The sequence below is a fragment of the Octopus bimaculoides genome, chromosome 3 (assembly GCF_046866305.1).
Source record: "Octopus bimaculoides isolate indiv1 chromosome 3, ASM4686630v1, whole genome shotgun sequence".
NCBI lineage: Eukaryota > Metazoa > Mollusca > Cephalopoda > Octopoda > Octopodidae > Octopus > Octopus bimaculoides.
In genome coordinates, this window is record NC_142930.1 from 122,760,684 (window position 1) to 122,775,683 (window position 15,000).

The 15,000-nt window shown below is 35.3% G+C and overlaps 1 protein-coding gene and 1 long non-coding RNA gene across 2 annotated transcripts in view; one reads left to right on the plus strand and one right to left on the minus strand.

The window, feature by feature from the left end:
• LOC149136673 (uncharacterized) overlaps window positions 1–15,000 on the plus strand; it is a 367,529-nt gene that overhangs the window by 95,886 nt on the left and 256,643 nt on the right. The gene's annotated exons all lie outside the window — the stretch shown is intronic.
• Window positions 1–15,000, minus strand: part of LOC106872297 (uncharacterized) — a 149,339-nt gene that overhangs the window by 3,452 nt on the left and 130,887 nt on the right. Inside the window, exons 73-82 of the mRNA XM_089348316.1 lie at window positions 14,137–14,250; window positions 11,280–11,393; window positions 9,079–9,192; window positions 7,925–8,038; window positions 6,011–6,124; window positions 5,323–5,433; window positions 4,315–4,428; window positions 2,766–3,326; window positions 1,481–1,612; window positions 1–555 (exon numbers count right to left, since the gene is read on the minus strand). The exon at window positions 1–555 is cut by the window's left edge and continues 6 nt beyond it. Coding sequence (XP_089204442.1) covers window positions 1–555; window positions 1,481–1,612; window positions 2,766–3,326; window positions 4,315–4,428; window positions 5,323–5,433; window positions 6,011–6,124; window positions 7,925–8,038; window positions 9,079–9,192; window positions 11,280–11,393; window positions 14,137–14,250 — 2,043 coding nt within the window. The remainder of the gene's footprint in view (window positions 556–1,480; window positions 1,613–2,765; window positions 3,327–4,314; window positions 4,429–5,322; window positions 5,434–6,010; window positions 6,125–7,924; window positions 8,039–9,078; window positions 9,193–11,279; window positions 11,394–14,136; window positions 14,251–15,000) is intronic.

Consider the following 15,000-nt stretch of genomic DNA (forward strand, 5'->3'; position numbering starts at 1 on the left):
ATATTCTTTCAAGCATTGTTTTCTTGATATCGTTTAGATGATCGAAATCTTTCACTATAAATGTATGATCGGAACTTGGACGACTGGCGATTTCTTCAAGTTCATCCCGTTTAACATCTCCGACGCCAATCGTATAAACGGTGACGCCCGCATTTCGTAGTCGCTCGGCTTCTTCAAATGCTTTGGACTTTTCCCTTATAATTCCATCTGTGATTATTATAGCAATGTCGGGAACACCTGGTCTATTGCCGTATTTAGTGCTAAACATTGATTGTCTTAGGGCGCTCAAAGCTTTGTATGTATATGTTGGATACGTTCCACGATAGCTAATTTTATCAACTGCTGCTTGAACCTCATCTAACGTAGTATACGCATTTAATTTAAAGTTCTCAGAAACGTATTTGCCGAAAGATATGGCTCCAGTACGAACACCGTCAGCACCGATATTAAAAGACGATGTGATATTCTTAACGAAAGATTTAGCAGTCTTGAAATGACTTGAACCGACACTTTTAGAATAATCTAAAGCAAATGCTATATCGGCTTTTCCACATGCTGAAAGAACGAGAGGCAAAAAGGGAATTATTAGAAGCAATTATATCATTCAACATTATCAAGATTAAAATGTTATTCGCTGAATAATGCACACACACACACACACACATGACTATATAACATATATGTGTGTCTGTATGTATGCGTATGTTTGTGAGCGCCTATGCATGTGTGTGCGTCTTTGTGTGCCTGCGTGTAATATATGCATGTATATATATATATACACCAGTACACACACACACACACACGCACACACATATATATCAAAACAAAAGATTGGAAATACAGTTTTTCTATTATTTATTTATTGGTATTCTCTGCGGCAATGTCGATATTAATGGGGAGTTGGGTGCTCGTCAAGGGGAATAACTCAACCTATATTTGACATTTCTCGGCTAATCAATTCCAACCACGAAATTGAAAGTGCTTTTAGAATACCACGCAGTAATATTAATAATATTAATAATCCGGCTTTAACACTTAGTTCTGTGAGTAGGGTTACCCCCATGAAGCACGCCAGCATATTCCAATGCTCCAAAAGTATATATAGTTGCTATAATTGTCTGAAGTGTTCATAACAGATGAAAAATCCTGGGAAATAGTTTTTGCGGAGAGATATAGTTGCATATCTAGACATGCTCATATCTATATTTAAATAATAAACTTCTGGCAAGTTTTACAGATTTTTATTGTTCCAGTGATGGATTAGTCTTCGAATTAGCTTTCTCGTATCCCAGGACCTCAATAATTACAAGTATAAACCTCAACTTGTAATCTGGATAGAGTAACTGCAGATTCTAAATAATTCAACGCATGTATGTATGTATGTATGTATGTATGTATGTATGTATGTATGCGTGTGTGTGCGCGCGTACGTGTGTGTGTATTTGGCATTTCGTGTACTTAGAAAAAGAGTATTACTCACCTTCTAAGGAATATTTATCTATGGTGCAATCATTTCCTTCATACTGTTCTGTACAAGAGCATGTGAAACCGGTGCTATTACTGGAACACGTTCCTCCGTTTTTGCAAGGACTACTTAGACAAAAATCACGGTCTGGTTGATATCATTAACAGAAAATAAGTGTAAGGATTTCATTTAAATGTATGATTCAATCATTTTAGAGCACATTTAGGGAACATTTGTTATTCGAATCGTCTTACGATGTATTTGTAATTTGTTGACAGACTGGGAGACGTAACTTAGTAGAAATGCGGGAAGACTGTATAGAGGCAATGTTGTTTATTTGGATACACGAGAGAGAGATAAAAATTTCCCGGCTTTAAGGGTGTCGCGAAAGGATTGGTTGGAGTCCCAATGTTTCGAGATCTTTACAGGGCTTAAAAAAGCTAAAAGACCACTGCAATAAGTGTGTGAATCTGAGAGGGAGATATGTTGAATAAAATCATAATTAACTGATCCACCTGTATTTTATTTTATCCAGAGCCAGGAATGCGTGAATCTGAGAGGGAATATGTTAAATAAAGTCATAATTAACTGATCCTCCTGAATTGTCTCCTGCCCAAAGAAAAGAACTTTTGATCACCCCGTCGTACATGAATGCATGTATTACGTTTGTATATCTGTATATAAAAGAGAGACACACACTCAGAATATGTACTTGTGTGTGTATGTACGTGTGTATGTCTATGTATGTGTGTGTATGTATATGTGTATGCCTATGTATGTGTGTGTATGCACGCGTGTATGTCTATGTACGTGAGTATGTATACATCTGTATGTGATTGACAATGATGGACGGATATATTATTGACAAAGATGGAAGTATAATTACTTAAAAATATATTTTATATATTTTCAAACATACACACGCAATCCATTTCTTTTTTTCATTTGAATTCCTCTCTTGTGACCACCCGTTACTTGCTTCGAAGCGGAGTACTTTAACCTTATAGCTGGACGTGTTTTCGCGGAAGATGGTAAACGACGGACATCGCTTCTATGACGATGACACTTGTTTACAATTATCATGCGATGTCATGAGAAGGAAGCACAAAGATCCGCGTAAACACTAGCACACACATATACGCACAAATATAAACACACACACATACACACGCAACCTTCCAAAACCTTCGAAAACCGTATGGTTACGAAGCACGTCTCTTAGCCACAAAAGCTTATCCACATAGCCATGCTTGACAATTATTATATAAGAACGTCGAATTATAACAATAATAATAATTACCTTTACATGTCTCTTGCTGTAATATATCTTTGAGCTGGTCTAAATCTTCAAACGATTTTACAGAGAAATGATGACTCGAAATCGGGCTGCTGGCGATCTGCTTGAGTTCTTTTTCGTCAGCATTGCCGACACCAATAGTATAGACTTCAACTCCCATACTCTTTAACTTCTCTGCTTCCTTTATTGTTTCCTTTCCATCAGACGATTTACCATCACTGATAAGAACAGCCACGTTCGGAACATGTTTTCTGTCACCGGACTTGTCTGTGAAAGAATCTGTCCTCAAGTACTTTAAAGCTTTATGCGTACGGGTTGATGAACCATCACTGTAAGAAATTCCGTCAATTCCTTTATTTACACCATTTATATCGCCGTATTTGTCTAAATCAAATTCATTATGGACATATTTAGCGAATTTAATCGCACCAACACGAACTCCATCATTGCTGATTGCGTATGATGATGCAACACTTTTCACAAACTGTTTCATCAAGTTGAAGTTTTCTTTTTTGACACTTCCTGAGTCATCTAATACAAACATTAAGTCCATGTTTTCACACACTGAAAAGAAAAGAATTATGTAGATATATCTATCTATCTATCTATCTATCTATCTATCTATCTATCTATCTATCTATCTATCTATCTATCTATCTATCTATCTATATATGTATATATATATATATATATATATATATATATATATATATATATATATATATATATATATATGAATTATTTCACAGTTCTCAAGTGCAATACATTTCTTAAAAGTGAAGTGAAAGGGAGAACATTAAAAAATAATATTCATAAGCAAGTGTTTGATATCCGAGAATATCTGAATCAAGAATATTTTGCGATATGTTTATGAATTTATAGTTTGTTCGTAAAGATATATGCATAATATGGACTTCTTTCTTATGTATATAGCATGAAAACAGAGACACAAAACCAGAGAGTCAAAGAAGGTGAATATTCTAATGAAATTATGCTGAGTGTGAAAAAGGCAAAACAGAAGTCTAGGATGACAATCCGCGTTTGTAAGATAGCTTCGATTCTCAAATGTAATCACTGCATTTTATGTAAATACTGAAGGCCATTAGAGACATCCTTCGGTCATGAATGTCTATAGGATTGCACCTAGAAATTTCCTGTTCTAGGAACAAAACGGGCAAGGTTGTGTATGGAAGACCAGCAGTTCGTGCATACCAGCTTCCCCTCTCCGCGCCACCGAGGTTATCCAAGGGAAAGGCAAAGGTTGATACAGCCTGACACCAACGACATCGCAACTCATTTCTACAGATGAGTGAACTGGAGCAACGTTAAATAAAGTGTCTTATTCAAGAACACACCACAGCCCGGTCTGGGAATCAAACATACAACCTCACAACTGTGAACCTGTCGCTCTAACCGCTGAAACGAAGATAAAAATGATGAAAATTGATTTCGACGTCTGAATTTATTTTATACCGTAATGTTTTATTGTTCCACTAAAGATATATTTTTTATCGTTCTTTTATAAAAATTTGAAAAGATATATGATACTTACCAAATGAACAGTTTTCACCTTTAAAACCATTTTTACAGATGCAAGTAAAGTTTTTATATCCAGTTATGCATGTGCCTCCATTTAGACACGGACTGCTTCGGCATTTATCAGCCACTAAATTATTTGAAGAAAAACGGAAAAAAAAAAATAATAATTACGTGAGGGAAATCTCATAGGTTTCTAGCGAATGAGTTTTTTAAAAAATTTCTACATGGGTATTACATCATGTATTTATCATTGCAATAAAGTATATTGTAAAAGTTAGTCCCGGGTGTGCCATAAATCTGTAACCAGCGTTGAGGCACTATTTCGAGTGTTGTAGGGAGTGTGGAGTCACCACTAAATTGTTATTACACCCAAATCCGTTCTGACCCGAAACGGGCGTACCTGTCATGGTTCCATCTATGGGATAAATAGAATTTCGTAAGGGCAGATGGAACACCTTAGCAGCAGTAACGTTAATTAATCTAAGAGAAGGAAAACTCCAAAATAAACACCGTCTACCAGCATGCTCTAAGCCAGGACAGAAGAGTGTGGCTGATGAAACAAGGGTGAGGTATGTCCAATAATATAGACTAATACTATGGAGGTAACTATCACATGTTAGTACACATTCTGCCACAGGTGGAGATAGCGGGATGATACTGGAAGCCCGTCATATATATATGTCTTGCAAACAGCTTGCACATGCAAGTGCTACCAGTCGAGAACTCCGCATACCGGGAGCCACCAAGTGTATGGGGTCATCAGGAGAGAATGCTCACTGTTTCTGAGCCTACCTCTCGACAGCATCAATGCGCACCGACCACCCATCACTGATATGAAGACCCACTTGCTAGATCAACTGGTCATTAAATAAAGCTCAATATATATATATATATATATATATATTTCTTGCAACTTTTTGCAGTATGAATTCAAACCCTTTTGGTTTCAACTTTGCCTTTCATCCCCACCAGGGATGATAAAACACATACTATTTTCTTATTTGTTTCGTATTTTACTCACCTGAAGTGCAGTTTTCTCCTTCATAATCCTCTGTGCATGCGCAAAGGTAGTTTTCACCATTTTTGAAGCACGTTCCACCGTTTTTGCAAGGACTGCTTGCACATGGATCAACTTTCGTAAATATAGAAAAACGTAAATTATAAGCATGTAATTACATAAATTCAATCACACATACGCACACACACACAAAAACAAAAACATATATACACATACACACGTATACATAATATTACGTAAGCTGTGATGGAGAAGGTGGATGTAATGGTAGAATCGTTAGCGCGTCGGACAAAATGCCTACCTGAATTTTCTTCTGCTTTAAAGTTCATCTCTTCGACGTCGATAAAATAAGTACCAGTTAAATACTGGGGTGTATGTAATTGGCTTGCCCCTTCTCCTTAAAAATTTACCAGTCTTGAACCTTGCAACAGACCAGTGTTCCATCAGGGATAGGTTGTGCTCCCGGTCAGTTACGCGACTTGGAAACCGGTTAGCCAACCTCAAGAAAAACAAACTGGGGTTTAAATAGAACTACCTATCGCTGAAACGCTAAAAGTACCACAGTTCTTTTCTGTTCCTCGATTCAAAAGATTTACAATGGGAAATACACAAACATGGTATTATCGCCCCTCACGACTCGAAAATATTTTGGGTTGTGCTTAATCAAATGATGCCAATATTGTAAACCAACCTTTTGAACAATCACGACCTTCAAATCCATCTTGACATGTGCAATTATATGTGCTGTGATCATGTGAACAATTTCCTCCGTTTTTACATGGGTTGCTTTTGCATGGATTTTTTTCTGTAAAGTGTACAAAAATAAAGATAAAAATGAAGTAACACGCGGTATTTGTTTAATTAATTAATTCTTTTCGTACCGAAAAAACAAAACAAACCCAAAACAAACAGACAAAATAAAGATAAAAATAAAACAAAGGAACCCAAATACAAATATACTCAAAAACATATATATATTCTGTGGAAGAGCGTAGGCTCGAAACATTAAAGACTTTTTCAATTCCCGAGCGTTATACTAATACATCTATTTGTTTTCTACACCACCTGTCTTCGTCTGTTGTTTTTTGTGAATTCTCCCTATATATATATATATATATATATATATATATATATATATATATATATATATATATGTGTGTGTGTGTGTGTGTGTGTGTGTGCATATACATACGCACACACACACACACACACACACATATATATATATACATACACATACACACACATATATATATACATACACACACACACACACACACACACACACACACACACACACACACACACACACACACACACACACACACACACACACACACACACATATATATATATATATATATATATATATATATATATGAAGAAACTATGGAAGCGCCGAATGTGTTGGTAGTTTAAAGACCTGAAAGTAACTTTTGAACACGGTATAGCCGTGAAAACAGTAAATAAAGATTGGGTGTTTATGCTTAGAAAACGGAAAAAAGATACCAGCAGGCGGCTACGGCAACATTTTCACGTTTTCCAAGGGTAAAACACCCAATTTTTCTTTGCTGCTTCCACAGTTATACTGAGTTCGAAAGTTACTTTCTTGTCTGTAACACACACACACAAACACACACACACACACACACACACACACACACACACACACACACACACACACACACACACACACACACACGCACACACACACACAGAGTTTAAAAGGTGTTAAGAATCCATACAAATCAAAAGTTATATGTAAAAGGTAAAAGTCGAAACAGTACAGAAGTATGCTTAAAAATTTTTTAAAACATTCTTTTTCTTTTTCTGATAGGATAAGTATTTTCACAATTGTTATATTGACTTTTATTAAATATTACTTGTCTCCATGTATATGTCCTTCTTATCTAGTACTAAAAATCTGAATTTCTACTTTTTAATTTCTATTCCTAATGTTTGACTTTCAATTATTAATATCTTACCGAAACCGGTAATATTTAATAAAAATCACTTAATGCAACAAATATATCGATACTTATCGTGTCCGATGAAAAAATAGTAAAAAAGAATATTTAACACCCCAACCGCAGCCACGTACACACATATATTTATATATCAACATAAATACATACATATAGACACACATATACAAAGGTACACACACACACACATGTATGTATGTGTGTTTGTATGTATGTAGTAAATCCCCCCCCCCAAAAAAAAACTAAGAACAAACACACAAAAAAAAAAAGCAACGCAAGAACGTGGTGTATGTAAAGTATTAGCAGACACTCAGGGAAAGAAAGAAAGGTGGTTTTACGTTTCGAGCAAAGCTCTTCTTCAGAAACATGGGAGACAGAGGAAAGTCCAATAGAAAAGGACGACGGAGGGAAAAGAATTGCCAACGATTCACTTGTTGTTACGTATGTATGTATGTATGTATGTATGTATGTATTGTTTATGTGATTCTATGTATTTGTGTAGGTTTATATATTCTTTGCAAATATGAAAAATAAAGAAAAGCAATTTAAGAACGTACGCATACATGCTCGCGTATGGTTTATATCATTATTGAAAACATAATACTTGAGCATGGTCATACCTTCTGAACATTCTTTGCCTTCATATCCAGGTGGACAAAGACAAATATAGTCTGGTCCGTTGCTGAAACATTTTCCAGAATTTTCACAAGGATTGCTGTTGCAGGGGTTAATTTCTAGAAAAAATATAACGCCAAAATATAATTTTAATATCCAAGGTTATATTTTGCTAAATATCGGTTAAAAGTTAAAACTAATAACAAATATGATATTTTGAATCTAAAATGAAATATATTACCTGTATAAGCAACAGAAACAGCATCTGTTTAAAACAGCCATCTATATATCATAGTTAATGTATAAACGCTATCAAAAATCAGTTACTGCTGTATTTCTGCTAAGACAAATACTGAGACAAAGCGAGAGTGACAGATGCATTTTCGCTTTTCGGAGGATTTTCAATGAAACATGTTATACATAAATGGGTATTGTAATTAAATCCTGCTTCAGTTGCGTATATCGGAATTTTAGTCAGCTGTGCGGCCGTTCGCAAAATCAGTGAATGTTTTGGTCCCTTATTCTTGTGGCTTTCTGTGTGTACATGCCATTGAAAATACTTCAAAATGTCGAAATGCATCTGGCGCTCTCGCTTGGGAGGAATTTTCGGCTATTCCTGATATTTATTTTATTTTAAGTACAGCAAGTGTAAAAGTTGTTATCGCCGAACATGTACTGTAGTGTAGGCAAGTTACTACATGTAGTTGAATATGATATATAGATGCCTATTTAATTTCTATACTACCTCAATTGCGCATATCGGATATTTAATCAATGAATGATTTATTCTTTTTTGTTATACCACAGACGATATACTCTCCACGAATCTTGAGACTAGTTGCGAGTACGGGACATTGAAAACGACTCAAAAGGTCAAAATATATTTAGCGCACGGATTTTCCTCTCTCTTTGATATTTATTCTATTTTAAAACAGTAAATCCATAAGAGATCTGATCTCAGGACAAATATTGCAGGAACTGAACTATCGGCAGAGTGTAAACACATTATGTATGATACATGGATGGCTCTTTTAAATAAATTACACAGAATATTTATATCAGAGTCATTATATAATATAACTATCTCTAACAGCCTCATAATAAATGAATTCTGGCATAAAATAGAAAATAAGTTTAAGAATAAGTTAAGTATACACACGATGGCTACATGTTTTGCCTTGAAATCCGTTCTGGCACCAACATACAAAGCTCGATCCTTCCTTGTAACATACTCCACCGTTTTCGCAAGGATTGTCTTTGCAATAGTCAATTTCTGGCAAGAAAATAATATATATTTTATATATATATATATATATATATATATATATATATATATATATATATATATATATATATGGGAGAATTCACATAAAAACAACAAACGAAGACAGGAAGACAAGTGGTGTAAACAACAAATGGATGTATTAGTATAATGCTCGGGAATAGAGAAAGTCTTTAACGTTTCGAGCCTATGCTCTTCAGCAGAAAGGAACACAGAAAAAAACAAGAAGAGAAACAAGGAGAGAAAAAAATATAAGTGTAGTGGTCAGTGATCTATCATTGCGAATGCCGGATAGAAGGATCACACAGGAGAGTTATTAAGAAAGGGAGATAACAAAGAAGTAGTGATCCCAAAAGGAAGGTGCATGTTCGTGAGAGAATGCTGGTGATCTTAACGTATGCATGTGTGTATGTAGGTGTGAAGGTGTGAAAATGTGGGGATGGGAATTGGTCAGTCCTGGTGTGTGCGTGGTGGTGTGTTGTGAAGTGATGTGTTATGTGATAGGGTGTAGCGTGGTGTGATGTGAAGGTGTTGGGAGGTGGGGGAGGCGAGAGTGAGGAAAGCATGGGTAGTGTGTGGGTTAGACTGAGGATGGGGTAGTGGTAGGGGTATGTAGGTAGGCAGATGTTGGGGTGGGTGTAAGGGATGGGATGGGGTGGGATGGGAAGGTGGAGTAGGAGTGTATAGGAGTGGGATGGGCTTATAAGGGAGGGTTGACGATGAAGGAGGAAGGGGAAGGTGGGTATGAGAGGAGGGAGAAAGAGAAGAGAGAGAAAGAGAGTAAGAGAGAAGAGAGAAAGAGTAGGGGTGGAGAGAAGTAAAGAGAAGTAGGAGTCGGAGCAGGAGAAGAGTGGTGGGTGGGAGGAAGTAGGAGGGAGGGGAGGGAGAGGCAAGGGGTGAGAGAGGCAAGGGGAGGGAGAGGCAAGGGGAGGGAGAGGCAAGAGGAGGGAGGGGCAAGAGGAGGAGACTTGAGCCCATGTGGCGCAAAGGAGCGAAGACAAGATTAATCCTTGTTCAGGGCGCAAACGGGAGTCCGGATGGCCCCTGTGCAAGGACAATAGAAATACCCGGCGTTGCTTGGGTTAAAGAAAATAATGAAATTTAAAAGTGCATATTAGATCTCTAACATGAAACATAGACTACACTGGTCTTACCTCCGAGTAGCTTAGATACCAACTTTATACATAAATAACCCGGCGCTTCCCAAGTTATTGAAAATAATGGAAATTCAAGTATGCCTTTTATATCTCTATGGATTATGTAGCTCCCAACAGTAATTAGCTGAGGTACAAATTATTAATGTCAATAGCATGTTTTATGCGATTGTTCTCACTGTTAAAATTATTTAAAAACCAGGTAGTTCTTTGTCTTTGCAAGCACCTTCAATTGTCAGTACTTATTTGAAACACGTTGAACCTGAAAATGCATAAATTTGAGAAGAATCGGCCTGTGGGCGCTCCCCTCCTGTTAATAAGTATATTTAACAAAAATTCTATCAGATGATGTGAGCATAAATAAACGTATTGAAACAATACGGGAAATCAATCACAGTTTAATTATCTAGAGTTCCTAAATATACGATGTTTTGAGTGTGTAATTTAATTGGCGTATAAATGAAAAGATTTTGGGGACTTCCAACTCGCGAAAATCCTACATATAATTGCCCGTGAGAGAAGCAAGGTGAAGTCCAACAACCTTGAGAGATTGTCCTTGAGGTTTGTTTAATGACATAGCGAAACTTAGTTTCACTGCGAGGTCATATGGGATTAACGGGATCCATGGAATGAAGACATCCTCATCCTAATAGTTTCAAGTCATAATTGTTGCCTCTAGGACATGGAATCGCGTCACTTTCATCACCAATCTGGTGCCATTGCACAGACGAGGTGGATCCAGATTCCTGAGCTGGCATGATTGGGGCCTCCTTTCTAAATGTTAAGATGGCTGTAGAGAGTTCAGGAACTCAGTTGGAAAGACTACAGCCGGGTCCTGATCAATGACAGAGTTCAGGAATTTGAAATTATAGATTTCAAGAATATACCGGAAATTAAAACATGTTGAACTATAATTATACGTACCATCTGAACAAATTTTCCCTTCATATCCAGTTGGACATATGCAAACAAATTCGGTGCCTCTCCTGAAACATCTGCCACCATTCTCACAAGGTTCGGGTTTGCAGGGGTTTGTATCTACAAAAGGTAATTGATAAAAATTCTACCATTCTTCGAAGTTGTTTGTGAAATTATAATTAATTTGACGAATGACATCTAGACATTCCTACGTACTAAGTGAGCTTTGTAATTGACAGTCTGGAAAGATGCTTGCTTCCCAGCCACACGGTTCCGGGTTCAGTCTCACTGCGTCGCCGCGCCTTGTGCAAGCGTCTTCTACTATAACTCTGGCCAATTAAAGCTTTGAGAGTGGCTTTGGTAGACGAGATGGAAAGAAGCCCGCCGCATATATATATATATATATATATATATATATTCACCATGAAAGATCGCTACCCACTAAACCTTTTTCTATTTTCTCTCCCTGTTTATTTCTTTGTTCCTTTCTGTCGAAGAGCGTAGGCTCGAAACGTAAAAGACTTTATCACTTCCTGAGCGTTAAACCAATACATCTGTTTGTTGTTTACGCACCCATCTTCGTCTTTTGTTTTTTTATTTTTTGTAAATTCTCACTATATATATATATATATATATATATATATATATATATATATATATATATATATATATATATATATATATATATATATATATATATATATATATATATATATATATATATATATATATATATATATATATATATATATATATATATATATATATATATATATATATATATATATATATATATATATATATATATATATATATATATATATATATATATATATATATATATATATATATATATATATATATATATATATATATATATATATATATATATATATATAACAAAACAGAAATTCTTCAGACAAAGAAAGTAAAAATAATTTCTCTGTAATATTTATTTTCTCTGCCTGAAAAATTTCTAATGGGAAATTACACGTCTATCTAACATGTAAAACTTTGTAATTCCTGTTAACAAATGAAACACGTTTAATGGAGAATAAATAATATCCTTTCTAATTTTCTATCTTTTTTATTGAAAATAACGCTGCAAATAATATTTCCATAATTCTCAACTTTTTCTGTATTTTGACTGACATACAGCAGCAACTGGGACTACGTTTGGAATGTAATAATGAAATAAGCAGATGTGCTTCAAGAAGAAACAGCTGGATTTACCTTAAGTTCCTACGCTATATATATATAAATGAATGTATGTTTATATATATATATATATATATATATATATATATATATATATATATATATATATATATATATATATATATATGTATGTATATATAAACATATATATATATATATATATATATATATATATATATATATTTATATATATATATATATATATATATATATATATATATATATATATATATATATATATATATATAAACACACACACACACACACACACACACACACACACATATATATATATATATATATATATATATATATAAACATATATATGTATGTATTTGTGTGTGTGTGTGTGTGTGTGTGTGTGTATGTGCATGTGTCTTTGTGTCAATGTTTGTGCCCCTAAACCCCTTGACAAACGGTTCTGGCTTGTTTCTGTCGCCGTAAACTGGCGGTTCGCTAAAATAGACCGACAGAATAAGTCCTTGACTTGCAAGTATTGAGTGGGGAGCGGAGATTTGTCCGACTAAAATTTTGAAGGTGGTGCCCCAGCATGGCCGCAGTTCAATGACTGCAACAAATACAAAATACAACCTATAAGAATAAAGCACAAGCGGCAGTAGTATCATCAAGGTTTCTCGTCTTAAACTTTGTGTAAACCCGAGCTAATACGGGATTCCAGCATGGAGGATATATTTAGAAAATAACGGGGCTCTATTCGATCAAGACAATTAATCTGGTAGCATTCCTGCATGTATTTGATTAACGGGGTACTCAGATGAGCACCAATACGACTTGCTATATATCACTAGAATAATAAAACAAACAATGAAATATTCACTAGTTAATCCACTAGTTAATCCATTAGTTAATTAACGATATTAAACAATTTGTAAATCCAATAAATGAAACAACAATACTTTGCACTTTTGTTGCAGTATTAAATATAACAATTGAAAATCACTGTTTCTCAGTATGGACCAGACCATCAGATGCTGTTATACACCGCTGGTCGCAATGCGTTTCCAGTTTTATCCTGATTACGCCATTCTTTTTCCATTTTGGCCCAAATTACTTAACTAGATCGTCTTCCCATCGTCGTGGAAGGTTCCCAAGTGGCATTTTCCGATCTCTTGGATACTACTCGGCAACTGCAATGGTTCCTCTGTGATAAGTTCCGCTCAGCGGAACTTCTGCTTTCGGTATTCTACGATCACATCGCTCACTATGCTCCGTTCTCGAATTATTTCATCTCGTACATGCTCACGTAATATCACTAGTATGGATCTTTCCATGGTCCTTTACGTTTTAGCCAATCGATGTTCTATCCTATTTGTAAGAGCTCACGTCTCAATTTCGTATATGAGCGCAGGTATGACGGTGCTATTGAGGAGTATGGTACGTATGATATTGTGATGCTTTGTGTTGAGCACATTCTTTATTGAGTTACATGTTTTTGAACAATTATTTTTATATATATATTCATTTACTTGGAAGGCAAGAAATAAATATAAATGGAAATACTTGTTCAAAATATGTTACCTAAGTTTCTATTGGATACAAAAATTTCAACTGTGACACTTTCGTTTATGCAACTCCAATGCTTATGGAATTATTGAATATATAACATAACTATAAAAAAACTTACCAATGGAACAATTTTGTCCTTGAAATCCTTCGGGGCACTGGCAATAATAGTCTGTATTATTTACGATACATTTTCCAAAATTTTCGCAAGGTACGTTTTCACATGGGTTAACCTCTGTAAATACCACAAACATTTTAAGCAATATATTTTGATATGGCACAGTCTAAGTCACTGCATTTAACTTCCTTTAAGTTATACATAGATAGCGGGCTAGCTAGCTATATACATACATACATACATACATACATGCAAATGTGGATTTGGTTAACTACATCTCAAAGATGGAGCCTTGTATCTTTGTTGGAAACCGGTACCCTCCTCAGTGGAAGATTTATAATAATCAAAAAGTAGAAGAGACATACCTACACCCACACACCCACACACACACACACACACACACACACACACACACACACACACACACACACACACACACACACACACACACACACACTCACGCACAGGGTGGTGAGAGCAAAATAAGCTTTTCGAAAGCTTTACATTCCTGAAATTTTTGTAATACAAGAGGAACTATTATACAAAATGTATTTTTCAATTCACGCCCATGTTTTTTCAATTCCATGAAACATGGAAGTCAATGAAAAAAATCGGTTTCTACAAGGGAAATTTATGAGACGGTAAAATTTTTCCGGTACGCAATGCTACAGAAAAGCAGAAGATTCTAATACTCCAGTATATATTCTTTGAAAAAAACAAAAAACAAAAAACAAAACAAATTGGATGGTTACTCCTTATACAGCCTTTGAAAAATGAAGCAATGGATAATTTCTTTAATCATGAGTCTAATCGTTCAGGAACGACCAGAAGCTAACCGGGAACATCATAACGCAGTCAAAACCAGCA